Here is a 27515-nt window from a genome sequence, read left to right on the forward strand (position 1 = left end):
TTAAGGCAAATGGTCAAAGCCTGGGCAAGACCAGCAGCTCATACAGCAAGCTCCTAAACTCTTTTCACTGCAGAGTGAACTCATGACTAACTGTAGCCAACCACAGTGAGGTGAGACAAATCACAAACATGTTTACCATTTCCCCAAGGGAAACACTTACTGCCAAGTTCAAATATCTGTTCTAAAAAACATGGGATGTACACGGGAGATCTAGTTAAGAAAATGCTTGTGAGATCCAAAGAAAAAGAGGTTCAAACCCCGAAAGAAACAGAGGTGTGGGTGTTCTATTAAAAGGGGAGACTTTACTAAAAGGCTTCTGGGTTTCTGAATAAGGTTTCAAAAGGAACAGCCAGCTTCTGAGAATGTGATATTCGCAATCAGGAAAAGAGAGAAATAAATATACATATAAAACATTTAGAAGAAATACAGTTAGAATTTAGATAAAATCGTTCTCCTGAAAAAGTCTCATTTTCCTTCCTTCCTCCCCCATATACACTTTGGGAACAAAAGCTCCTAATAGCTTATTGGAAGGGAAGACATCGTTTTCAATGTCTTTTGCAACAGGCAGAGAAAATGTTGTACCATTTAGGGTGTGCATTTTGTTCAGTCAAGCATTAAAAGGATCACTGGGCTAACAGATGTGACAGTGAAGGGTTTTTGTAACATCAGTGTTATATAACTTCTTGATTTTCCTAGATGGTTAGCAGCAATAGAGCTGCATTGGACAATGTGAAGTCATCTTTCAAAATAATACGATATGACAAGCCAATGGTATTCTGGCTTGGTTTGCACCAGGGACTAGTATAGAATATCTCACTGCAGTGCAGCCATTCCCAAATCGAACGGATGAAGTCGAAGATGCTTGTAAGTTCCAGAAGTGGGGGAAGAAAACCTGTGTTTTCCGAGAGCGTCGCCTCCTCGTACTTGATTATTAGTGTATTGTAATATAGAATTTAAATTAAACGTGTACTAGGAAGTGATTTGGGGGTTTTATTTATTTCTACATCTCAATGGCAGTCAGCATACAGAAAACATGAAACAATGAGTTCAGCATGTGGGGGTAATCATGTAGTTAGGCAGCAATGTTTAATCTAGTTGAGACCAGTAATCTCTGGATGTTGATGTACAGTGTCATGAGCTGCCTTGTAGCATTTCCACATGGGCGATCTGTTACTTTGCAGCATTAGAATCTGCATTTGATTTCTTACTCTCTTATCTGATGCCTCAGGGATTCGGTAAATCCAGCAGTAATTTACAACTGGCATTCTCTCTGGGCTTTGACACATACGCAGTCAAGGATTAAAATCAGTTCTAAAGCAGTTACCACTTGCAGCCATCTGCCCTGCCCTTCTGACAGAGATTGCCAGTGCCACCACAGTAAGTCTGAAAACCCAGTGAAGCAGCTCCTGAACATTTCAAGCCTGTTTATTAAGGTACATAGTTCCACTTCGAATGTAATGGCTTAGCTGAGAATGGCAGCAGTACAGAAGCTGGTTCATAAATCGTGCAGCAATCTTTGTCAGAGGTGGGACAACAACTTGGGCAGCACCCATCTGAGCCATCTGATTTTATTCTGCTTCTCCATGTGAATGAACCCTTGGACTTCATCAATGTTTACAAGTTAGTAAATGACAATCCTTCCAAAAGCAATTGTTTCAGAACAACAGGGCTACTTCAGATGCTTTGCAGACTATTATTTTACTGAGTGCTTTAAAGACTCTCAGTTTTCATGGGTTACAGTTTGTTTTTCACTTTTTTGAAATTTTCACAGCCACAAATGAATCAGAAATGAGGGTGTGCTGCACATCCTCCTTTGAACCCCAATAAGAACTGTATTGAGTCACTGTTTCCACATTGGAAAATATCTCTTTCAGACACTTGGGTGCAATTATAGAGCAAACTCAGAAGTATTATATAGCAAATTATGTAGGCTCTTATTTACATGTTTTTATTACACAGAGTGAACAATCAAAGTAGTTATTGATTTTAAATGATAAACTTTTATTCTGAATATACTGTTTTTGCACAAGAATTAACACAACAGTTCTAGGATTATAAACTTTTTATAACATTATTGTACAAATTTTTACAAAAAATTATTTTTCCAGGCTTGTTAAGTTCCACAAAAGTGTCAAGAGAACACAAGAAAAGGGAGAAAGACCTGCTTGCCTTGTAAAAGCAACCAAGTCTTCTTTTGCAGAAACACACACTGAGCATTTCAATAAAAATATCCCAGAAAGCATGATCCAGACATTCCATACAACACAAGAAAAGAAGACAGCTTTGTCAGATCACAATCGCAATTTCATGGCATCTGAACAAGACAGTATCCCTTTAGCCTCAGTGAAAATATTTCTTCAAGATGATGTTTTTCTTTTAAACCATAAACAGGACAGATGCAAGTAGCCGGGAAGGGGGTGAGGCTAACTTTTCAAAACTCTTGAATTGCTTTCAGACACTTTGTTTTAATCTTTTTACAGTAGTGTACAATGAGTATTAACAATATTAACATTGTGGTATGAAAAAAATAATAATAAATCTGGCCTTTGTTAAAGGCTTGGATGTCTGATGAAGCTAGGGTAAAATTTATCCTAAGGAAGGAGTTATTAAGATTTCACCTTCAGTCGACATTTCAAAAATACCCGAGTGCGTTGCAGTGCCTTGTAGGCATTAATACCCTTCTTAATAACCAGTGTGCTAGCATCTGAATTTTTAGGACCGGTGGGACTGAGGTTGTGTTTTGAAATTAAGACATACTAAGCACGTTTTCTGAGCTTAAGTGTAATGGGAACAAAAGGTCTTAATGTCTCTTCAGTGATACCAAAAAACTCTCAACCACAGCAAGTAACACTTGGGTTGCAAAGGTCACTTAAAAGGGATACTGCCTATTTGAACCCAGTAAGGCCAGTTTTTAAGTTAGTAAAAGGAATATTATAGGAAAACTTACAAATGGCAGCAACGCTGTTTTTTGTCAAGTTAAGCAGTAAAGCCTCAAGCATTAGAAACATGAAAAAGATCATACTAAAGTCTTAAAGGTACAGGACCTAAAAATCTTGTCAATCAAACCTGCTATGTCATGTTAAAAACCTGTTACAAATATGGACCACGGTCAGTGTTTTGGCAGTAATGCTGGTTGTTTAAATGATACTAGAAAGAAACCTTTCATGTTAAGTCCTCAGATCATGTTTTGCACAGTACCATGCTGTAACAACTTTAATGGTGGTTATTTGTCAGACATACAATAGGCTGCATGACTTCTGTGTAAACTGAAACAGTCCCAACAGTTCCCTTAGTGCTATTTAAAGGATCTGAGCAAATATCAACAGAGCTTTTTATCTGGCTTTTAAAAAAAAAACTTTTTACAACATATTGTAATTTGAAAATGTCTCAATTTAAAGCCTCGGATCAAGTTTCTTCTCTTACAGACAAGTTTAGACGACTATTATGCATTATGTGAGAGTAAGGATACTCTTCTGCATGAGGATATGTATTTATTCATGCAAGTTATTTCCAACAGACTGGTATTTATATTTTGAGACAGCTAAAGTTCACATTGCATTTTCTATCTGTGTTTTGTAATTTGCAGATATCTAGGTAGTGCATTTTAAAAAATCTTGACCATCACTTGGGTATAATCAAAATACATACTGCTTTCTGCAAAAAGAAGCCAAAATTTCATTTTTTCCTTTTTAAAGTATTGAGTTCTATGGGGACGGTACTAAGCACTTCTGGGAGGGCCAGATCCTGAGTTTTCTATCAGACGGGTATAATGGCAGGAAGGCTAAGTGTTTATACAGAAACATGTTTCTGCAGGTCATATAGAGGGGTAGAGGAGAGGAACAAAGGACATTTCCCTCTCTGGATAACCCAAGAAGGCTAATGTGTCTGCACGGCATGGGCTTCTCCCTCCTTTTGTATTTGAGCACTCTAAGGGAAGTCGGATGAGAGCAAAAGCCACGGTTGTTTTCTGTGGCAGCATGGCTTTGTACCATCTTTCTTTTTTCCTACAGGCTCTAATCAAATTTTTATTAAGTACCTCAAATTGTGGCCTACCAGCGTAAGCAAATTGTTCCAAAATGTTAAATAATGTAACTTTTCCATGAAGGGTTTCTTTTGGGAAACTAAGTGAAAACTATAGAGAACTTAATATACCAACAATCTTTCAAGAAATTAAAAGCGCAAAATGCAAACTAATATGTATTTATGTATCTTAGAGTAAAAGCTATGAGTGTAGTAAGTATTGGCCTAATACTACAAAACTTGTTCCTCCCATAAAATTTCAATTGACCATGTTAAGGAAAAATACAGGGTGCAGTCTCAGCATTAGAAAGACTCAAACCCATTTTTTATCAGGTGGTAACTAGTGATAGGGTGAAGAGAAGTGCAGTAATATGACTGGAAGGTAGAGCTCCAAGATTATCTTCACCCATATTATCAAAATTAGCTCACCTTCCCCGAGGAGGACCTGAAGTCATCCAACACAGTTAAATGTACTCTTAACCCCATGACTTTACTAGAGATATTTTTTTAAGAAGCTAAATTTGATCACTGAACAAAAGGGCAGGTTTTATTTTTTTCACTCACTGTATTCCCAAACATGAGAAAATACATAGCTGGAGCCAAGGTACGTGAGAAAAACAATGAGCCAGCCATGGGTACAACTACAGTAGACATCTGATCTTTTAAGCCATGCCATGGCTTTAAGTAGCTGCTTCAGTTTTCATAGGATATTAATGCATGCCCAATTATTTCTTTAAGCTTTTGGCATGATCAAAATTATATCAATCAATTGCCAGCATATACATACCAATGCTTTGCATTTTCTTATTTTTTTAAAGAGCTAGTGTATAGTGCCATGTTAATCTTTGCATGTTGCAGTTGTTAGCAGAATTGTACAATACCAGCAGAGTTGCACATTCATCGGTTTAGCTGTCTTGCAATACTGTTTAGTTCTGAAAACTAGAAAAAAAGCGCAAATCATATTTTGCATCAACACTATGCTACACTGTAATATTGTAATTTACTGCACCAATCTGTATCACCAATGAGGTTGTATAAAAACAACTTCTAAAATTATTATTCACAATCAAGTATCAATGTGCATACATATAGATTCAAGGCTCCCCATTTGTTTAGATTTTTTCTAATCTCAGCAACCAGGACATTTTGCTGTTAAATATGCTATTTTCAATAATAAATAGCTACAGCAGAAGTTTTTATACTATGTGTGTTTTTATATGAAGGAAACAAAGGGGGAACCTGATATGAATCTTAGAGAACATATACTTCCAAAAATAAATGTGTTAAATCTGATTTTTATATACTTAAAATATCTGTACACAGGTTTTCATGTGAGATCACTATTCTGTAAAAAATCCAACTCAACCCTTTTGTTAGGATAGCTAAATTTACCCTATTTTCTCAGCTTTTTCATTGCACAGTATATTCAGAGCTCTGTTTCATAATATAATTTAATATGATTTGATTGCAACACATTGCAATGTTCAGTTTCTCACACAATAAAAGATTCACTCAGTTACCTTTTCAATGGACTATACTCTACCATCAAAGAAAACAAACTGAAAAACAATAACATAGCATCATCATCATGCAAAATACCCTTGGAAACCAACGTTCAAATATCACAAAGACATTTTTTATTCACAAGCATTTTTGTTTGAGCCTTTGAAGGATTCTACTAGCTTTATATATAACTGCATTGTGAAAAGGAGGTGAATATTACATTGAAATTAACATTTTTCTGACAGAAAATTACACCAAGTTTAAGATGAGAATCACTTTTTAGTTAAACTCTCAAGCACCTTTATATTTTTAAAAACAGAAGTTTCCTTCCTTCCTTTCTTCCTTTAAACTAACAAGTTATCAACCTACCAAAACTTAGCTGGCTAAATGATTCATTTTGGAAGAATAAACCACTCATCATAAAGCATTTTAATCATGCTGAACTTCTGATGAAGAGTAGCCAATATTTTCATTTTACTCAACTAGTTTGGACAAAACTGATGTTCAAAGCAGCCAACATGGTGCTAGTAATAATATTGGGGAATGCATTTTCTTTTTTCTTTTTTTTTTTTTAAGTAACTGTTCATGTAAAAGAATATAAATCTTCAAGATATCCAAAGCTTAAAAGAAATGAAAATCATATACATAAGCTATTGTTAGGGGAGCCCTTTTACATGAAGTCATCAAGATTACAACAACAAACAAACAAAAAAAATAATAATCTTAGATTCCCCAATGGAGCACGTACAGAATTCTGTTCGGATGGCATAGATGATGCAGCATTCACACACGTTTAAGGATCCGACACTCCAACATGCAGCCACCGTGGGTGCCTTTATGAGTCTCACAACGAGTGATAACCAGACACGAGCACTGCTGTTCTGCTGCTGTCTGAATAGCTGACCCTTTTTAAAATGAAACTGAGGCTATTGTTTTGGCCGGGTCTTGATTAAGTTATGCAGGTTTTGGTTTAGCAAGGTCATAACTGGCAGTGTCTGCTGCCAGATAACAGCCAAAGCAGGACCAACTGAATTCCTACCATAGACCACAGTGATGGACTCAGACCAGAGACACCACCGCAGTCGGCCGAATCTTCCTGTTGACAAGAAAAGAAGAAACCATTTAACATTAAATACAATTACATTTCCTGAGAAGTAATCTGCATTTTAGTCTTCGACACTTTGAACTATCCTTGAGGCTTCCTTTTTGGTCTTACTTATGTTATTTTGCCTAAAATAACAGCAAAATAATTCCTGGAAGTTTGTCTGATTTTTGATACAAAGAGTGGCATTTACTACATTAACTATAAACATGGGAGGATTAAATGCTTACAAGGCTTACTGCAGTCACTCATGAACTAGATGGGAAACTTACACAATCAAACAAGAAATGCTATGGGATATATCTGGGAGCCCCAGTAAATCACATCTATATTCCTTAAAATTACATCAATTTGGAGATTTCTAGTATCACTTTATTGTAAGGAAAAATGGAAGAATGGATAACTTTTCAAGATTAGAAAACAAATACCAGAATATGTTCATGTCCATTTCATCAACTTGATCTCACATTAAAATGAGTATGCTCTGCAGGTGAAGATATGATCAAAGAGAATGAAAATCCTTTCTCTGTTTCTGATCCTATATTCAAGTATAAGAACCAAATTTTCTATTGGCTTTTTGTACATGTTTGATGCAGTCTGTAGAGAAGACACCCTCCAGTTTGAAGGCTCGCTCTGAGCTGCACTGCTACGTCACACATCAGTGGACCTAACTATTCATTACGCCACGCAGCAATCACGCCTCTTTCCCCCATTCCTCTTTACCATTAATTGCTATTATTTGGTCCCACTTTGCCTATAATGCATAATATCTTTCACATTATGGATTTATTCATTAGTCTGGCTGAAATACATTTGATACCTGTTCTAGAGTCTGTAACATCTTTACACCTTGTTTCTCAGGACTGATACAATCTATGTTTAGCTGCCTAAAACACCAGGATGATGTTCCAGCCATCCCCTGCACCGCTCTGTCCACTGAGTCTGAGATTCATGGGTAGCTCTGAAGGCTGAAAATATTTGGTCTTCCTCTTATTTTCACTGTATTCTGTACCCATAGTATAAAAAGACACTGCCCATTTTCCAAGAGATGCCAAGCCTCCAAGGACAAGACAACAGTGTAGGTGAGAAGGGACATAGGTATATTAGGAACTGGGGAAACTTCTTAAACAGGAGCAACACGTGCAGGGAAGGAGAGACTGCACCGTAACAGTAATAGCGCTTGGCTGCTGGCACAGAATTTAAAAAGGTTTTACAACAGAAAGCAGTAGTACAGGTAGTCTGTAAAGGATAATACAAATTGTAATAGCATAAAAGTATTACAGGAAAAGGTAAGTGTGATGGAATCTCCATGGGTAGGAAATTGCAGAGTCTAATAATAAAAATGTAATATTAGGATTGCACTGTGGACCACCCGATCAAAGTGACAATATCAATCATTAAATGTTATGTGGGATTAGAGAAGGCACATATAGACTGGATTGATGCCTTATCAAAAAGAGATGTAGAGATCACATTTTTGGATATGATAAATGACTGCCTTTTGGAACAAACAGTCTTTGAACCTTTAGTGGTGCATGGGGCCTTCTTCAAAATTATTAGTGGAGAGCTGCTCTGTATAGCTCTAGTATAGTTCTAGTAGTTCCTTAGACCACAATGCAATAGGGTTTAGCATTGTTGTGTGAGAGATCAGGCCAAACAAATCCAAAACAAAAGATACCAATTTCAAGAAAGGGAACTATATGAAAATTACCAAAAGCAGTTAAAAAACCCCCAACAACTCCAAAGCCAAGAAAACAGAAAAAAACCCTTAACAAACAAAAAAAAGAAAGCAGGAAAAAAACTAGAAGCATCTCAAAAAGCAAGTCCCTCACAAGGATCCAGAAGAATATTTAGAAATTTTGCATTAGATATGCAGTTTAAATGAATGCCACAATTAGAATAACCAACCAACCACCACCCCTACCTCCCTCCCCCAAAAACCCAAGCCTCCCAAAAATGAAAAAACACCAGCCCCCCCCGCCAAAAAAAACCCCAATAAACCCAAAATCAAATCCAAATCCTCAAAGAAACACCCCTGCATGAATCAGTAGGGAAATTAAGTGCACTGTCATAGGGAAAAAATCAGTATTTAAGAAATCAAGTTTACTCAAGTGGGCCGAACAGGAAAGCTCATAACAATGGCAGATTAGATATAAACAGGAAATTAGGAGGGCTGATAAAAAACTTTTTATGACCTCCCTGCAAAATATGCTGAAAATGATAGCAGAAAGTTTTGAATAAATCAAAAGCACAAAGTCAAATGCAGAGTTAAGGAAACTGCTTGATAACAGAGTTGTAAAGAGGGAACTTGGGGATTACAGGGCATAGCAAAGGACTTCAATGAGTTCTTTGTGTCACTTTTAAGGGGTGAAGGCTTTAATGAGATTCCCACCACACACAATACATTCTTTAAAGCGGAGAGGTCAGAGGAATCAGAATCAGTTTGGAATAAATATACAGAAAATCAGATAAAGCAGACAAATCAGACTCAATACATCTTCAGGAATTATAGCATTCACCAACAGTCTCCTTTAGAAACTTGGATATAAAAAAAAAAAACCAAAACAAAAACCAGCATTCAAGTTCTTCAGAAAGAAAAAAAAAATTAGTTTTGTCATAAAGCAAATAGCGTATGTTAGCTGCGATTCTTTATCAATAGTAGCCATTTCCAGACATGTCTCTGTCATCTGTTAGCTTTATAATTTAGTTCTATAATTTTTGCTTCAGCTTTTTTTTTTTAGTTGATTGCACTCTAAAAGTTCAAAATTCCTAAGGTTTCCGGTCAAGAAGTAAGTCATAAGTGAACTCTGCTGCACCAGATTTGGAGTAGGATGCTAAGATTTGAAGATGCACTGAACTTTCTGGTTTATTTAGTTTGGCTCTGTCACTTTTTGCATCTGCATTGTGTCTTGTCATGTAGCTTTATTTCTATTCAAAGCACCTAAAAATAACTCTGCTTCTTCTTCACAGTGAGTACCATCAGAAACAGAATTATCAGTAAAGGTTTCTTCTCACACGAATTCAATGAACAGTACTTAGTGTTACCTCTTGGTATTTAAGATTTTTATCACTGAAATTACTTAGAAGAATCATGTTTGAAGAAATAGTTTAAAGCATGAGGTTTAAAGTTTTCCAACAGAGGGGAAATGTCTGGAGAGTAAGTTAGAAGTAAACTCAAGGTCTTAAAATTGTGCATAATAGGAAGGGGAAAATATCATTATAGTGAAAACGGCATCCAGTATGGATACAGAGTAGATGGACCTCCACATACAGAATTATACAGTACTCAGCTTTCATGTCACCACTGCATTAGATCAAATACTGTGTAAATTATGTCGATGAATTAATCCTACCACTATGTCTACTTGAAAAAAACCCTTCATTCTGTTGCCCATTTCTATTTGCTTTTTGAATGTTTTTTTAAAACTACACCACCACAATTTATGGGCACTGCTTTTACATTCAACAGTTATACCATGTAATATTCCTATTGGATTGAAAAGAAATATTTTAATATCTTTTGCTCTCTCCCTAAGACTACACAGAGCAGTTTTTAAAGGATTCACAACTTCACAACAGTGGAGAATGTCTTGGAAGCCTCACACAGGAAGCTTATGCATCCATCTTCTTATTATGAATGACAGAGTTAAACTGTACTAGACAAAAGTATACAAGGTTTATACACATATTTCAAGGCTGGTGAGATTTTAACCTCATATTGATCAAAGTCACATTGAATTTCTGAGGTTTGTAGACCAATTTACAGTGGTAAACCAGCAGTTCTGCCAACAATTTCTAAATATTCTCTCTGGAATCAGTTATTCTTTTGTGTCCTAAGCCAAGACAAAAATAGTAGTGGCAAAGAAGGTACAGTAAATCCTATCTAAATTACTTTTCCTCCCCAGCATTGCACATTGTAATTTTCTTGTGTGCTTTAACTGTTGTGAAAATTACAAGAAATGTAAAAAAAAAAGGAGAAAGTCTGATTACATGCTGTTTTACATAAATTCAAAAAAGCAACACTTTTATGAAAATGAGTGGGATACCATCATTAATTTGGAACCAGATTGAGCAAAACATCAGTTTTGAATGGTCTTAAAAATGTGTTTTTTGAAAACACTTCTCCTATTCCTGAGCTTTAAGAAAACTACTCAACTGCTTCCTGTAAATGTTGGGTTTGAGATTTCTTATAAAATTTCTTATAACAAATTATATAGCATCATTTTGTCTTATCTTTACCTTGTCTTATCTTTACCTCTGCCAGTGCAACTAGACACTGAACTATTTCTAAGCAGTTTCACTGAAATTTTCCGGCCCATGACATTAGTCACTACTACATTAGTCACAGAGAAAACCTGAATAACCAACAGATCCATTGGGGAAGTCCTCTCTTTGTTGTCTTCAAAATAATATTCTGTATGTTATTTCTCTTTGAAGAGAGAAAGAATTGGTAAAGAAATTGGAAAGAATCCTCTTTAGGCAGTTTCATTTCATTAGAAGCGTATCACATTTCTTGCATTAATAAGTCACATGTCAAATTTCCTTGCATGTTTGAGGTAGAGAAGCATCAAATCCAAATGTCATCTCCTTCATGTCATGCCTTACTATGATAACTCTAGAGAGGCTTATTTTACAACATCACACACTGTGAAAATTATTCAGCACTTGCAGAGTGGAAATGAATGCTTTTATAAAACCATATATTCATTGTTAGGTATCAAACCCACATACTCGTTGCTATATATCAACATTTCCTTGAAGGCAGGGACAGTCCAAAATTTTGAAGACACACATGGAAATATAAATACTTATATACATACACATACATGTCTAAGTCTATAAACATACTTGCGACTCCTTTAGAAGTACACTATAACTACTTAATTTACTAAAACTTTGTCTTGAAACCTTAATAATTTATTAGAACCCATTGTGCTACACTGACTATAAAAAGGATAAAACAGCAGTATCTGCCAAAGAGCTTCTGATCTGGCCTTTGATATCAACTGGTTACTTCAAAATTTACACCTTGTATAAGCATATATTTTAAGTGCTTCACATTGCACAGCGAACACCTTTGCTTTTACTGAAGAGTCATTTCAAGTTCCAATGCATGGCCTTTCACAAGTTTTGTGTTACCCTCTTTTGTCTGGACTACCACATGAAGCTGTCAAAGCTGTACAGCTCCCCACACATAGATCAGGGACACAGCCAATCCATCAAGATGTATACAGTTGTCTGGGCTGCTAATCACTCTCAAAGCTCCCACTGACATCCCTGGGAGCTGATGGAAATAAGACATTCCCAGAAGGAGCTAAAAACTTGTAGAGTTCTTCTCTTTATTCTCAGCTATGGCAAACAAAACCAATGTGCATGTACAAAGTAAGAGCAAGCTATTCAAGGGGGTGATAAAGACTATTTTGTTACCCTTGATGAAAAAAAAAAACCAAAACAAAACAGCTGCTGTTATTGAACCTGATCAGCTGGTTTGTATCTGTGTTGGCTTCAGTGATTTTAATAAAACTACACAGATTAATGTCCAGTGAGAACTCATTTCCAAAATCACAAAGTTATTAAAAACAGGATGGATGAACAAAATTACCTTTATAACTTTCTGCTGCCAAAAGTCTATCAGCTAAAATTATATTTAGTGGGTTTCCCAGTATTTTGGTTTGCCTTCTTGAGCAGAAAGACCATTTTGGACACAAAGAATTCAGCTCAAGGTGAGTCTCTGCTGCTTTATGTACATTGCACAGTAGCCTTTTAATTAAAATAAGGTTACTTGTAGAGCAAATTGCGTGAGTAAGAACATGAGATGTTAATCTTCTAGATTTTAATGTGAAATACCACTGGCTTGGGAGAAGGGACTTTCACCCTTCCTTACAACCTTTAGCCATGGCTGTGCAAGTGCCTAGGTTTGCTAGTAATTAGATCATTTAAATACAGAATAGGAAACTTCAAAATTACTCAAATACAGCTGTTAAACAGAACTTTAAGATTTTTTCACTGATGTTTGAGTGATATTAATTGAGCCTTCACCCAAGTATAAAGAGAATATAAATTATTGAGAAAATGAGTATTCTAAATTGTTAGAATTTTCAGTATTTTACTACACTAACTGTGAAAAATGACCTCTAAGTGTCCATTTCTGCCACTCATGTTGGCTTTACTTTGATAGATATGTTAGTATCTCCCTCTAGTGGTTTTCTGAGTAATAATATTGATCAGAAAGCCCTCCAGTGTACAAGGTCATGAATTTTATTCTCTTTAGATCAGCAGTTCTCTTGCATACATGTCACTAGCACAGCAGTGCACACTCTCACACCATTAAATGCAACAAAATCTAAAATGTCAAGGCTTTCGTTATGAACCCCAGAGTCTGCACTAGGTCAACATGCAGGCCTTCATGTATCCATGTATTTCAGTAGAAGGAAAAAAAACACCTTCTACTGCAATTAGGCAATGAACATGTTTAGGTTGGAAAAAATTAAAAAGTAAAAATATGATTTTAGTGAATTCATAGTTTAACAAAATTGATGCACACTATTACCTTCCATCAACACTTGTGTTAATTTGAATGCAGTGAAAACTCCTTAGTCTTCCCAATAGCAACACTTACTCTTTCACAGAGCACTTATCCTTGCTATCCCTAAGTACAGCTTTATTTTCACAGGTATTATAGTCTCTTGTAATTACTTTGTACCTTTGTTTGTCTCTGTGCAGAAAACTTTCTTCTTCTGTTTCATTTTAACAGGGACAAGGGAAAAATGTTTTGAAGGGAATGACACTGACTCAGTTGGTACATGTGCAATCTCAAAGAGCCAACCATATAAACCCAACAGGTTCCCATGTCTTTGTATTTGCTATGGGAGAGGCCCTTGTGTTCTGTAATTGTGATTTATAAGGCTCCAGACAGAGTTTTTTCATATTTAATTTCCCTTAATATTGCAAGAGTAATTTGCTCCAGATTGCTGCTTCTGGGACTCGCTTCATTCTGTTTTCTTTTGTATGCTCAGTAAGTAAAAAAGTCAGCTAATTTTTTAAGCCAAGAACAAAACAAAAAATTAGAGAAAGTAACTGACCATCCACACCACATGAAAACTTGCAGAAAAATGAAGATAGGAGCGGACGTCATGGCAGAGGCACGACTCGTTGTGCATATAGGCTGATCCTATTAATAACGGGCAAAGTAGCAAGTAGAGGAAAGGAAAGAAAACACAGAAAAAAAGACATACAAGATGAGATATCATGCAGATTGCTGGCAGTTAGCAGAGTTAATGTGAAAGCATCCACCCAAGAGCAAGAGATTCACAGCAAATTTTGCAAATAAACTTAACCAAAACAATCCACTGTTACAAAACACATGACTTACACACTGATTAGCACATCAAGCTAGTGAGCAAGAGTTGTACTTTCACACACAATCGTATCAGGATGATTTGGAATATTTACAATGGCCAAATAGCTTTTGGATGTTTTTTCAACTTTGTTTAACCTTTGTTGGCCAGTAAGCAGGCTTCTGTTTTAAAAATGAAATTTGGTTACTAGAAAAATGCATTGAATCCCGACTGTCCGGACTTTTTTAACACTACTGACATCTCAGTAACTGTGCCTCATTAAAGAAAAGCAGAGAATATACTGGAACAAAACTCGGTATACAGCAGCTATAGCCAGCTAACTGCGCTAGTTTTGGACAATCTTTCCTTTGCAGAAATGGGATGAGGCATTACAAATGCATTTAAAAAATATTTATTTTATATAATGGCAGGTACTTCCCTGTTCACTACTTTTTGACTTGAAATTTATTTTGAACAATTTGAATTCAACATATCCCCTTTCATACAGTATTTTGAAAGGTAAGACAGAGAGTATATTCAAAATAATTTATATATGTGGCACAGTTATGATTTTTCTCCTTCAAAACTGTAACGTATACAATACAGGGAGTACTAAGCAGCATAGTTTTGCTGATTTCAGTAAAGAAATGCACTTTTATACCTGTTAAGAATGTGACCTAAGATCAATACACATTTGGATAATTTCTAAGAGGAACAACTTCATAAACCAGATATACTGTTTTCAATCATTTAACAACACCTTAAATAATATTTGGAAACTCTAATATAAAAATACTACTTCTAAGTCAGGATTATGATCTATTCATGAAAGACATAGAAGAACTGAATTTCACAGCATTGTACAGAGACCATCAGTTTTATGCTCGCTGGTGGTTTTTTTTTAGTGGGAATCATGTGTGAAAGTGCAATGGTTATAGGAAAGGCAGATAAGAAAGCAGCTGTTAATTTTATGTTAATCATGGGATACTTGAAATAGAGTGGCTATGGTCTAGAGTGAACAGTATGTTTAGTGATAGATAGGTTATCAGGCATCAAGGTACTCTTAAACATAATTTTCACTGCTCTTCTAAAACAGCTCTACAATTGTTTTTAACGATAGTCTTAAAAGTCTTACAACTTCAATTTTACCTGTTTGGCTTCATCAAAACAGACATCAGGACCCTTTCTGTATCTAGGTTGTTTGACCATTTCACAAGGATTTGGCCCTTCATCTGTTTCTCTGGTTAAGGAGCATGACTGTTTTTTGTGCATTGTACATTAGCAGGATTAACATTTTGTTTTTACTTTTGAGAGAGAAGTTTTATGCTAATTTAGATAGTACTGAAATAAACATCAATAGTCACAGTTCCTTGTTCAAATTAAAGAAAACCAAACCAACCCAACTGTCCACATAAATCAAAATCAAATACCCTTTTTTTTACACTGCTTTAATCAAGAAAATAAACATCCCGCATGACTTTTTAGAACCGGTACTTCCAGAACCGTACACAAAATAAAAATAAAAGCTGAGGTTTTTTAAGATTTTCTGTATTGCTTTTATTACCATTGCATAAATATTACAGAAATTATTTGATCAAGTAGTAGAGTTTCAATGGTGCTGATTGGTTATAGCATATGTTACCATCGAGTTATTCTGCTAAAATGAAGATACACAGTAAAAGTGAAGAAGCCTGTTTGGAAAAGTAATGGTATATACAGGCTGAAAATTGCAGGAAGGCATATAAGAACTACTGGTTTTACTATGTGTACACCTATATTACCCCAAATATCATAGACAAGATCATCCCACTGTCGGCTTTGATAGTGAATGACAGAAAACCTAATCAGATCTCATTAGCATTTCAGTGATGAAAGGAGACAGAGAAAATGCTGTCCAAACTAACACCAGAACAGCAGGCTAGAAATGGGAGCAGTGACATGCTATTAATTAGCTAACTGTAAACACGAGGTAATGCTTTAGCTTACATCTCTGAATTTAAGTATAAATACTATAATTCACATTTGCCACAGGCTAACAAGGGACACAAATCATTGAAGCATACTTGAAAGGCACAGATATGGTAAACTGCAAAACCATCTTCTGTTGGAACCTGCTTATATTACCATTCAGTATGTTAAGCTTTTTTTATTCCACTCTTGGTAGTACACTCATTAAAGCTAAGCTAGTGTTTTTAAAAAAATTGAGCACCAAAACTTTACCTATCTATCTTAGTACCTCTAACTTATACTTGAAGCAATCCTATTCATGCACTACTGTGGAGTACTACAGGAGCTTCATTGCAATGAGTGGAGATGCCCAGTGGAAGAGAAGGCAAGAGGATGGGGAATCGTTCTACAGATCTACATCTGTCTTCATTCAGACGTTATCAGATTCAGCTCCCCTTCCCTCTGCCGGGGCCCAGCTGAAAGGGAAGTCGAAACGTAGAAATATTTTCTAAAAGACCATGTGCACAAGCAGAGCTGTACCAGCCAGAAGGAAGCAGAGTCTAATAATAACCATCTGAATAGCACCCAAAGGTCACTCTGTCTGCTTGTGTGATGCTATGCTACATCTGCATTTCACAATGTATCTTAGTTATATAAAAGAGAGAATAGCTTAGTACTGCACAGTTGGAACAAAAATAAAATAGTTCATTTAGTCAATATAAGCCCACCCAGCTGCTCTGGCTGCGATTTGAGGTCATTTACTGCTTTCTAGAAGGTTTGGGCCCCACAAGGAAATGCAAATCATGTGCCCATTTCCCATCAAACGTGCTTCATTTTCTATAGCAAGTGCTGTCTATAAATTCAGACAGTGGCAACAGTTAATCAAACTGTCATGGACTGGAGCCAATTAGAATATTTGGCTGTGTTTACATAGTTCTGTGATGACATGGATATTGCTTCCACCCCAATGTAACTTCCTTTTCAGCCCAAGCGTAGATGGAATTCGAGTTTTATTAATGTAGCAATGAGCACGTTGCTTTTGCCAAAGAAACACAGTCATCTCTACTACCACCTGCTTTTCTTTCAGGAATGGGAGAGGCTGTCTCAACTAACTTCCTGACATGCACAAAGGAATTACTAATCGTTTTCCATATTCTGTCATAATAATACAAATTATGATTTGATTTACCATCTCTGGCATACTATCCTCAAGCATATATAGCAGAGAAAAATTGAGGTGAATTTCTCCTGGCCTAGAATATGTGTATGTTGGTTTTATGTATTTCTATCACCATCACCCATAGGTAGCTACTGGAGTGAACAGGCTAAAGGCACAGAGATTGGCATGAAGGTGGTTGTAAATTAGAGTAACTTTCCACATGCTTTTAATTTTAATGCATGTGTTGCAAGGGCTCTGCTCAGCATGTATGCCACCTATGTCTCCAGTCAGCTCTGAAGAAATTCTATGCTAGCAGCTGGATAAATTTTAGCCTTTGATGGTTAAAGCAGTTTCCACAAGAAATAAGCAGTTCTTATTGGCACTGAGCACACACTAAAGTTCCTCCATCACTTCACCTCCATGTTGCAGGCATCAGTGCAGCATCCCAACTTTTCAGGACCAAACACTCTTATCTTGGTGTCACCCTTTTTTGTTATTTCTCTAGACAGGCATACCCTTGTCTTTTCTAAAGGCTGAACAAACCCAGGACTCTCAGGCTCCCCTTGCCTGTCCTGTGCTCCAGATGCCAACCACCTTGGTGGCACTTCACTGGACTTCCTCCAGTATGTCAGTGTGGTACTGGGGAGCCCCAAGCTGTACACAGCACTCCAGGTGTGGGCTGACTACTGCTGAAGAGACAGGATGGATCAATTCTCCCAACCTGCTGACTATACTCTAGCTAACATAGTCCAGGATGTTACTGACCCTCTTTATTGCAAGGCATAGTGCCAACTGATGTTCAGCTTCTTGTCCATCATGTTCCTCACTCAAGTCCTTTTCTGCAAAGCTGCTTCTAGTCACTCTGTCCAGCTGCATGTCGTTATTCTGTCCTGGATCCAAGACTTTGCATCTGCCTTTTGGAAACTTCATTAAGTTCCTGTGAGCCCATTTCTATTTAAGTCCTCACAAATAACAGCTTTGCTCTCTACCTCAATGACTGCTGCCTCAGATGAGTTGTGATATCACCCACAAATATCTGCTGCTTCAAGTTCTGCAGTGGCAATCATGACACTAATATGTACATAAACAGGCCATTTTTTTACAAATATATTCCAGTATATCATAGCCAAAAATCAATCCACACTACTAAATAATGTGATTTTAAAGGATACCCGGCTTCTCCGCTTGCATCAGTGGCTTTGGGTCACAGGAGCGGCACAGCAGTTGGCTGTCACTAATAATGAATACTAGATTGGTGTTTGAAATCTTCTCTGCATGATAAAGTCTGGAAAAAAGCCCCAAAAACCCTATGTTTAAATGAAGCAAGGAAATCCATTTGAGAAGGAATAAAAGTAATCCAACTTCATCGATTTAGTCTGCCTGCTGCTGTTTATCTTTTCCATTAATGAACAGCAAGAAACATTTATAACAAATTTTGTAATCTTTTCGTCATTTCCACAGTTCCCCCTTTCAGCTAGACGACTTAGTGGGAAAAAAGGAAAAGAGCATAAAGTGACTTTAATTGAGTTAATAGCTAGGTCTGTACTGCTATAACAGTAGCTGTACTGAGAAATAAAATCAGTTCAGCATCAATTCTTCCCCTGACAACACTGAGAAAACCCCCAACCACAAAACCAACCAACCAAACAAACAAAACCCCAACACATAAACCTGTCTGTAAGAAGGGTGAGAAAGAGGTTTAGGGTATGTATGCTATGTATTGGATGTGTGTTTGTTGTATTTTTATGTACATATAATTCCACAAAAGGCTTTTAAGTTAGTAGGGTCATTTTCAATTTATAAATAATTGAATAGGCAGCATTATACCTTTAAACTATAGATACTACACTTCATGCCTTAGATACTAAAGGTAAGGATATTTCTGGATTTTTCAAGGATAATTTTCATGTACAATTTAAATTTACTGAAAGGCAGGCAGACCTTCAAAAAAGCAGAGAAAGAAATCATAATATTTCTTAGTCATTAATAAAAAACATTCTACCTGTCAAAGAAAGGTAAATTTAGGACAATCTAACAGGTTAATTGCTTTTAGTGAATTCTAAATACATTTTCATACACATATAAAATAACAAGCAAGTCTTTTCATATAGGTGGTTACCACTCCATATAAGCAGAGTTTTATTACTTAGGTGTGAATTGATAGGATTATTTCTGAAATTTCATAGATGATGAGTTTGTACCACTGATTGGGTACAACAAGAGGACAAAATAACTGTTAATTAAATAACTGATGTTGTGATTACATATCTGGTTGTTTTAACAAGCTTAAATTGTCCTTTCATACTCATTCCCACACTGTGGCACTATTTTTGCAATATTAGCATAATAATATCTGTAGTCTTTCAGTAAACTGAACTAAAGAACTCTTCTGAAAACTCTCCAGATTAAAAAAACCAACACAACCAAAAACCAAAGGAAAAACCCCTACAAAAACAAAACCAAAAAACCCAGCTTAATGAGTTCTCTGCACAACCAGGTACCAGACATACTAACAACATGGAGGAGGAAGTATGGAGGTGGGAAAAAATGCCTGCATGTTTTGGCTGTATTCACCATTCTCCAGTGTCCGTTGTCTTTCTTTCTTGGCTTGAAATACTGTCTTCAAGGAGTTTGAAATCTGACTGTTAATTTTAATTTCTAAGACATTTTCATAAACTCCTAATGTATGCAAACCTTCAACCCAGCAGGCTTTTGTACGAAACACAGAACTAGGTCCAAGTTGCTATGTTTCTGAAGTATCCAATTTTTTTAACATAACATTAAACATCATCTTGAATAGGCACATGGAGCCTGAAGAGTAATTCTTTTAATCACAAAACAAAACAGCATGGTTTGCTTAATAAGACCCACAGCTCATAAATCCTGAGCACTGTTGACTAGAAGGTAAATTTGAAGATAAATTGCATAATCTTCTTGACCATCAAAAATTCCAATACACAACCAGATTAAAGAAAATAAACTCCTGAATATTGCAGAACGCCTTTAAGTTCACGTAATAAATTAAAGGAAAACAAATTGTAACAGGGATAGAAATACAATTTTAATGGAGCATATAGAGACTATAAAACAAAAATTTGACTAAAATTTTTTTTTAATTCTTTAATTATTAAAATTAAAATTAATTCTAAACAAATACAAAGAGAATGCAATTTATGATTTTACTGCCTATATACTTCTCTGTCTTGCTTACGTAAGTTTGATGTAAGTAATCAAAAATATGTTTTTTGTTCTTATAATAGTGTCATTAACTTTTGTAAAATAAATGAATATCCAAAATTTATTATTTATATTGAAGAAATTTTACCTGGAGCAGTTTATACAGTCTACAATCCCACCAAAGGATTTATCATCATTTTCAAAGAAATACTGAGTTTGCTCAGTGATACAGCTTGTTTTAGGCAGAGCAGCACTGAAATCATCATCTTCCATATCAGCTGACAGAAAGAAGAAAATAAATAAATAAACAATGACATTTTTAAGTCACAGATGCAATGGGGACATCCAAATATGGCCCCCAGCCTAGATTCTTACCTTCTACTTCACTCAAAGTTGACTCTTTAACATTCTCTTGACTTACCTGCTTCAAGGAAACGTGGAAAAGTCAAGCTCAAAAACAGCTGCTGTAAGATAGACCTGAACACAGAAAGACAATATATATTTTGTTAAAGGCTCTTTGTCTGCTTTGTATTTTAATGGATCCTTAAAAACTACTCAAATAAGAGTTATTAACAACAAAAACATCATGGCTTATTATGCTTTTGCCAGTTATTAAAGCTGTGTTTCCTTAAACCTTACAGCTTGACTCTGGTTTTCTTTTCACACTTTCTCCCAGGTCTTCTTTCACACTAATATTTTCTTCTACTGTTGAGATTTGCTATCCTTTGTGCCCATAACTCACATAATGGAAATGTTATCATGCCATCCATGTCCTCCTTTTATACCTCTGTAGGAGGTGGAAGAGGCGTGTTGGCGTTCCTCTAACACTTAAACCAACCAGAACTCTTTTTGAACACACTCAGGGAAAATGTTCCTGAATTAGATACTTTACACTGATTAAGGTTCATTAAAATGCTGAAAAGGAGACAAACACTGGAATATTACAAGTATATTATAAAAATCCTTACTGTAGCAGTTGACTTTTAAAATCATCTCTATTCCTGCTCTTGAGGTATAGAATATATTTTCCTCCTAGATGCTGCCTAAATACTTAGGCTTAAAGAGCTCCATTTATTTCAAATTATTTTTCTTCACTCATCATCATATTTTTCCTATTTACTTGAAACAAATACCAGCTTGCCACATACATGGCCCCCTTCTCATCTACCAACCTGTCAAAACAGGAATTGCAACAGTTATATTCCTTGACTCCCTGCTTCTGCTTAAACTTTCCTAAGTTGTAGTTTCCTGTCATCATGTTTTAGGTTTGCTTCTACCTACAAATATGATCTGATCTCTCCTCATCTCATTGTGTTCTAATGCCTGTTCTGCAGAAAGAAGGAACTGTATAGAATCATAGAATCATTTAGGTTGGAAAAGACCCTCAAGATCATCGAGTCCAACCATCGTCCATGCCCACTAAACCAATAACTTTATTCAACCTCCACAATTTTTTCCTTTTCTCCTTATCCAGCATGATCCACATGTAAAGAAACTGAATCTGTCACCTTTCCAGTGAAGGCATTGCCTGAAGGAGCTCTGGATTCACATCCACAGCTTTGTGCCATGAATCATCAGAGGGACAGCATAACAATTGTCATGGATGAGAAGAGACCTGATGCCATTCAACAGTGATGCAATTTGCTGACAGAAAATAGTAATCCTTCATAAGGGCTTCCCACAGAATTTACAGGGAAATGAGTGAAATAGGCAGCCTGGGAAAATGGTAAAATCTTCTGAGTTAAAAGAGCATGGAGGAGAAATGATATGTACTCTCTTAACTAAATGCTGATGTATCCCATATCAATTTTGAAAATTATCACTCACACCTTTATCCCACTTTGTTGCCTGAAACACTATAGTTTTCTTTAATAACCTGGTTTCTCTTATTTCCCTGCATTTGTGTTTGCCAGGTGCCTCACTGAAACCATTTTTGGTCAGTCCTTTTCATTCTGCTTGCTTAATGGCCTTCTCTGCCTGCTTCTGACCTAGATTCCATTAAAAACATGTCCATAGAAAGTACTTTCATGTGGTACTTTCAAGTTAAACATCACACAAAATAAAACTCGGGTCTAAATTGAGTCCAGACCACTGAGTCTGATTTGAACACTGATAAACTAAAGTTTCTCTGTTTGAGAAGAGCTCAAGTTCCTCTTCTGGATTATTGCCCATCTCCAGTGTTTGAGGTTTGCTGTTGTCCAAGAAAACCGAGATTTTTGCTGTTGCTGTTAACAAAATGTAACTGACAATAAAATCCAACATACAATCTTCATAGAGCTATCTGTGAGAAAATAAATACATGTTTGTTCAGCTGCTATATATTTTAGCTCTTAGCTTCATAAAGTAGGTAATTTACTCCAGCTTGATAATTATTATAAAAAAATAGGCACCATGAAACTTTAGAAAAAGGAACAGTCTCCAGGGGTGCAATTCACACCAGTGAAAAAGTGTTACATCATACTTATTTGAATGTGGTGCTGGAGGAAGCAGGTGATAGGGATGTCTCTCTACATGGCTCTGAAATAGGTAAAATTATTTCTGTGGCTATTATTAATAACGCACAAACCAAAGTCAAAAGAAAAGAAAGCTCCTAAATGGATCTTTAGTTTTAAAAAGTATCCAGTATTCTGATTGTGAAAGTGTCCTGGTTTCAGCTGGGATAGAGTTAACTGTCTTCCTAGTAGCTGGTACAGTGCTATGTTTTGAGTTCAGTATGTGAAGAATGTTGATAACACTGACGTTTTCAGTTGTTGCTAAGTAGTGTTTAGACTAAAGTCAAGGATTTTTCAGCTTCTCATGCCCAGCCAGCCAGAAAGCTGGAGGGGCACAAGAAGTTGGCACAGGACACAGCCAGGGCACCTGACCCAAACTGGCCAACAGGGTATTCCATACCATGGGACGTTCCATCTAGTATAGGAACTGGGGGGAGTGGGGGCGGGGAATCGCTGCTCGGGGACTGGCTGGGTGTCGGTCGGTGGGTGGTGAGCAATTGCACTGCGCATCATTTGTACATTCCAATCCTTTCATTATTGCTGTTGTCATTTTATTAGTGTTATCATTATCATTATTAGTTTCTTCTTTTCTGTTCTATTAAACTGTTCTTATCTCAACCCACGGGTTTTGCTTCTTTTCCTGATTTTCTCCCCCATCCCACTGGGTGGCGGGGGAGTGAGTGAGCGGCTGCGTGGTGCTTAGTTGCTGGCTGGGGTTAAACCACGACAGAAAGATAAATGTAATTACTGGTGCAATCCTGCCTCTCTCAAGGTCAATCCCAAAACTCCACAACAGTCCAAATATACTAACTTTTCCCCTCAGCTATAGAAAATGCTAGGACAATGACTATAGAATTATCCAAAATGTTTTATATATATTTGCTTCCTTGAAATAGTTCAGTAGTGCTTTTCACATTCCATTTCAAAGAACCAGCTAATAATTATCACGAAAACCTTACACTGAACTGTGCCATCAGATAACATATTGGTTATTCTGCATCCTGAAGCAAAACTTCTTTACATTTTGTAATAGAGAAACTTCTTTGCTCACAAGCTAGCGAGGCTCATTGACAGGGCTTTAAATTAGACTTGAAGGGGGAGGGGGATAATATCAGGCTTGCCTGTGACAAGCTGTGGGATGATACACCAAGGTTAGAGGGATGGGGTGCTAGTGAGGGCCCTCAGCCTGTGGCTCTGAGACATGCTGTCTACACGGCAGCACACTTGAAGTCTTACGGAGATGAGCCAGGGGCTCCTGAGGTAAAAGGAGCCAACAGGGAAACACTAGTGAAATACCTCAAAGGAATTAAGGGGTGTTCCTCTAAGAAGGTGGCACGGCCGACAGCCGAGCTGAAGTGCCCCTACACCAATGCATGCAACACAGGCGACAAACAGGAGTTGGAAGCCAACGTGCTGCTAGAAAGCTATGACCTAGTTGCCATTATTGAAACTTGGTGGGACGAATCCCACGACTGGAGTGTGGCTATCGATGGCTACAGGCTGTTCAGAAGGGAGAGGCAAGGAAGGAGGGATGGAGGCATTGCCCTCTACATCAAGAAATGGATAGAGTGTGAAGAGCTGTCTCTGAAGAATAGCCACAAAGAGGTTGAAAGCTTATGGGTAAGAATCAGAGACTGAGGCAACAAAGGCAACCTTGTGGATGGTGTCTACTATGGGCTGCCCGATCAAGGGGAGCCTATGGACGAAGACTTCTTACTCCAGCTACAGGAGGCATTGCGCTTGCAGGCTCTTGTCCTGCCGGGGGACTTCAACCACCCCAACATCTACTGGAAAAGTAAGATGGTGAGCTATAGGCAATCCAGGAGACTCCTGGAATGCATTGAGCATAACTTCTTAAGCCAGGTAATAGACAGCCCTACCAGAGGGGATGTGATACTGGACCTGTTGGTCACCAATGCAAATGAGCAAGTCAGTGATGTCAAGATTGGAGGCAGCCTGGGCTGCAGTGATCATGCACTGGTGGAGTTCACACTCCTGAGGGATATGGGTCAGGGAAAGAGTAAAGTCAGGACCCTGAATTTTAGGGAAGCAGAAGTCCAGCTGTTCAAGGAGTTCGTCAATAGGACCCCCTGGAAAACTGCCCTCAGGGACAAGGGAGCAGAACAGAGCTGGCAGATCTTTAAGGACACTTTCCATGGAGCGCAAGAGCTCTTGATCTCCAGATGTAAGAAATCAGGAAAGGAAGGCAAGAGATTGGCATGGCTGAATTGAGACCTGCTGGTCAAACTAAAGGGCAAGAAGGAAATGCACAGGCAGTGGAAGCAGGGACAGGTATCCTGGGAAGACTATACAGACACTGCCCGGTTGTGTAGGGATGGGGTCAGGAAGGCCAAGGCACAGCTGAAGATGAACTTGGCAAGGAATGCAATGAGTAATAAGGGCTTCCATAGGTATGTCAGCCAGAAAAGGACGGTCAGAGAAAGCATACCCCCCTGATGAACAAGACTGGCAAACTGGTCACAATGGACGAGGAGAAGGCTGAGGTACTCAACAGCCTTTCTGCCTCAGTCTTCACTGGCAACCTCTCTTCCCACACCTCTCAAGTGGATGGACCACAAGACAGGGACTGCAGGAGCAAAGTCCCTCCCACCATAAGAGAAGATCAGGTTCGTGACCACCTGAGGAACCTGAACATACGTAAGTCTATGGGACCTGATGAGATGCATCCCAGAGTCCTGAGGGAAATAGCTGATGTAGTTGCCAGGCCACTCTCCATGATATTTGAAAAGTCATGGCAGTCAGGTGAAGTCCCTGGTGACTGGAAAAAAGGGAAACATTGCACCCATTTTTAAAAAGCATAAGAAAGGAGGACTGTGGGAACTACTGACCTGTCAGCCTCACCTCTGTGCCTGGGAAGATTATGGAACAGATCCTCCTAGACACTATGCTAAGGCACATGGAGGACAGGGAGGTGACTGGAGACAGCCAGCATGGCTTCACCAAGGATATGTCCTGCCTGACCAACCTAGTGGCCTTCCATGATGGAGTGACTACATCAGTGAACAAGGGAAGAGCTACAGATGTCATCTATCTAAACTTCTGTAAGGCCTTTGACACGGTCCCCCATGACATCCTTCTCTCTAAACTGGAGAGATATGGATTTGATGGGTGGACTGTTCGGTAGATGAGGAATTGGTTGGATGGTCGCATTCAGAGGGTAGTGCTCAATGGGTCAGTGTCCAGATGGGGATTGGTGAAAAGTGGTGTCCCTCAGGGATCTGTACTGGGACCAGTACTGTTTAATACCTTCATCAGTGACATAGACAGTGAGATCAAGTGCACCCTCGGCAAGTTTGTAGACGACACCAAGCTGAGTGGTGTGGTTGACGTGCCTGAGGGATGGGATGCCATCCAGAGGGACCTGGACAAGCTCGAGAAGTGGGCCCATGTGAACCTGATGAGGTTCACCAAGGCCAAGTGCAGGGTCCTGCACCTGGGTTGGGGAAACCCCAGTATCAACACAGGCTGGGGGATGAAGGGATTGAGAGTAGCCCTGCCAAGAAGGACATGGGAGTACTGGTGGATGAAAAGCTGGACATAAGCCAGCAATGTGCTTTCACAGCCCAGAAGGCCAGCTGTATCCTGGGCTGCATCAAAAGAAGCATGGCCAGCAGGTTGAGGGAGGTGATTCTGCCCCTCTACTCCACCCTCGTGAGACCCCACCTGGAGTACCGTGTCCAGCTCTGGAGCCCGCAGCACAGGAAAGACATGGACCTGTTGGAGCGGGTCCGGAGGAGGGCCACAAAAATGATCAGAGGAATGGAACACCTCTCCTGTGAGGAAAGGCTGAGAGAGTTGGCGTTGTTCAGCCTGGAGAAGAGAAGGCTCCAGGGAGACCTTACTGAGGCTTTTCAATACTTAAAGAGGGCTTATAAGAAAGATGGAGACAAACTTTTTAGCAGGACCTGTTGCAATAGGACAAGGAGTAATGGTTTTAAACTAAAAGAGGGTAGATTCAGACTAGATATAAGGAAGACATTTTTTACAATGAAGGTGGTGAAACACTGGAACAGGTTGGCCAGAGAGGTGGTAGATGCCCCGTCCCTGGAAACATTCAAAGTCAGGTTGGATGGGGCTCTGAGTGACCTGATCTAGTTGAAGATGTCCCTGCTCATGGCAGGAGGGAGTTGGACTAGATGACTTCTAAAGGTCCCTTCCAACCCAAACTATTCTATGATTCACGAGTTTTTGTAAAAAGATTCACTGAAAAGCAAACATTGATTTTCTTGAGACTTCTTGCTAGAAAAAAGGAAAGATGATATTCTGAAATAGGGAACCAAGTGATCGATAATTCTAAATGTAATAATTTCATCTGAACCTTCACACCTGCCAATCAGACTCAGACCATTAATCCCAACTCTGCTTCCTGAAGCTGAGTTTGTAGAGTCAGAACACACAGTCACAAAACCTGGCAAGAGTAGTTTTGAATTCAACTGTTGACAGAACACTGAATTTTCCAAGGAGTTTGGAGACATAGCTAAGAATTTTCACCATGAGAAACTGCAGAAACAAAGGGTTCAGAGCAGTTTTATGGAGAGGAAAAAAAAGACTAATACAGTTTCAACCCACTTAATAATTCTAGTTTGGACAGACAGATTTCCTACAGACTTGTACTTACCAGGCAGCTGCTGAAGCCCACCATCCTAGATGCAAAATATCCGTTATTGTAGGCTGTGAAAAAAACATCAGAGATTATGTTATTTGTATAAACACCTGCAGACTTTTAAGGGAATGTCAGTCACCACATAAGGGACTAC

At 38.0% G+C, this 27515-nt stretch overlaps 1 protein-coding gene across 12 annotated transcripts in view; it reads right to left on the reverse strand.

Moving 5' to 3' along the window:
- Positions 1–1977: 1977 nt before the first annotated feature.
- Positions 1978–27515, reverse strand: part of CACNA2D1 (calcium voltage-gated channel auxiliary subunit alpha2delta 1) — a 433632-nt gene continuing 408094 nt past the window's right edge. For 5 of the 12 annotated variants that reach the window (XM_052789135.1, XM_052789134.1, XM_052789143.1 and 2 more), the window contains 6 exons: positions 27377–27429; positions 20667–20722; positions 20394–20523; positions 18241–18353; positions 15112–15194; positions 13311–13796 (listed from right to left, as the gene is read on the reverse strand). In XM_052789135.1, coding sequence (XP_052645095.1) covers positions 13638–13796; positions 15112–15194; positions 18241–18353; positions 20394–20523; positions 20667–20722; positions 27377–27429 — 594 coding nt within the window. In that variant the 3' untranslated portion in view covers positions 13311–13637. Of the gene's footprint in view, positions 6620–13308; positions 13797–15111; positions 15195–18240; positions 18354–20393; positions 20524–20666; positions 20723–27376; positions 27430–27515 lie in introns of those variants that run through there. The other 7 variants (XM_052789141.1, XM_052789144.1, XM_052789146.1 and 4 more) reach the window with 4 other exon arrangements.

This window comes from Harpia harpyja, chromosome 6, assembly GCF_026419915.1.
Source record: "Harpia harpyja isolate bHarHar1 chromosome 6, bHarHar1 primary haplotype, whole genome shotgun sequence".
NCBI lineage: Eukaryota > Metazoa > Chordata > Aves > Accipitriformes > Accipitridae > Harpia > Harpia harpyja.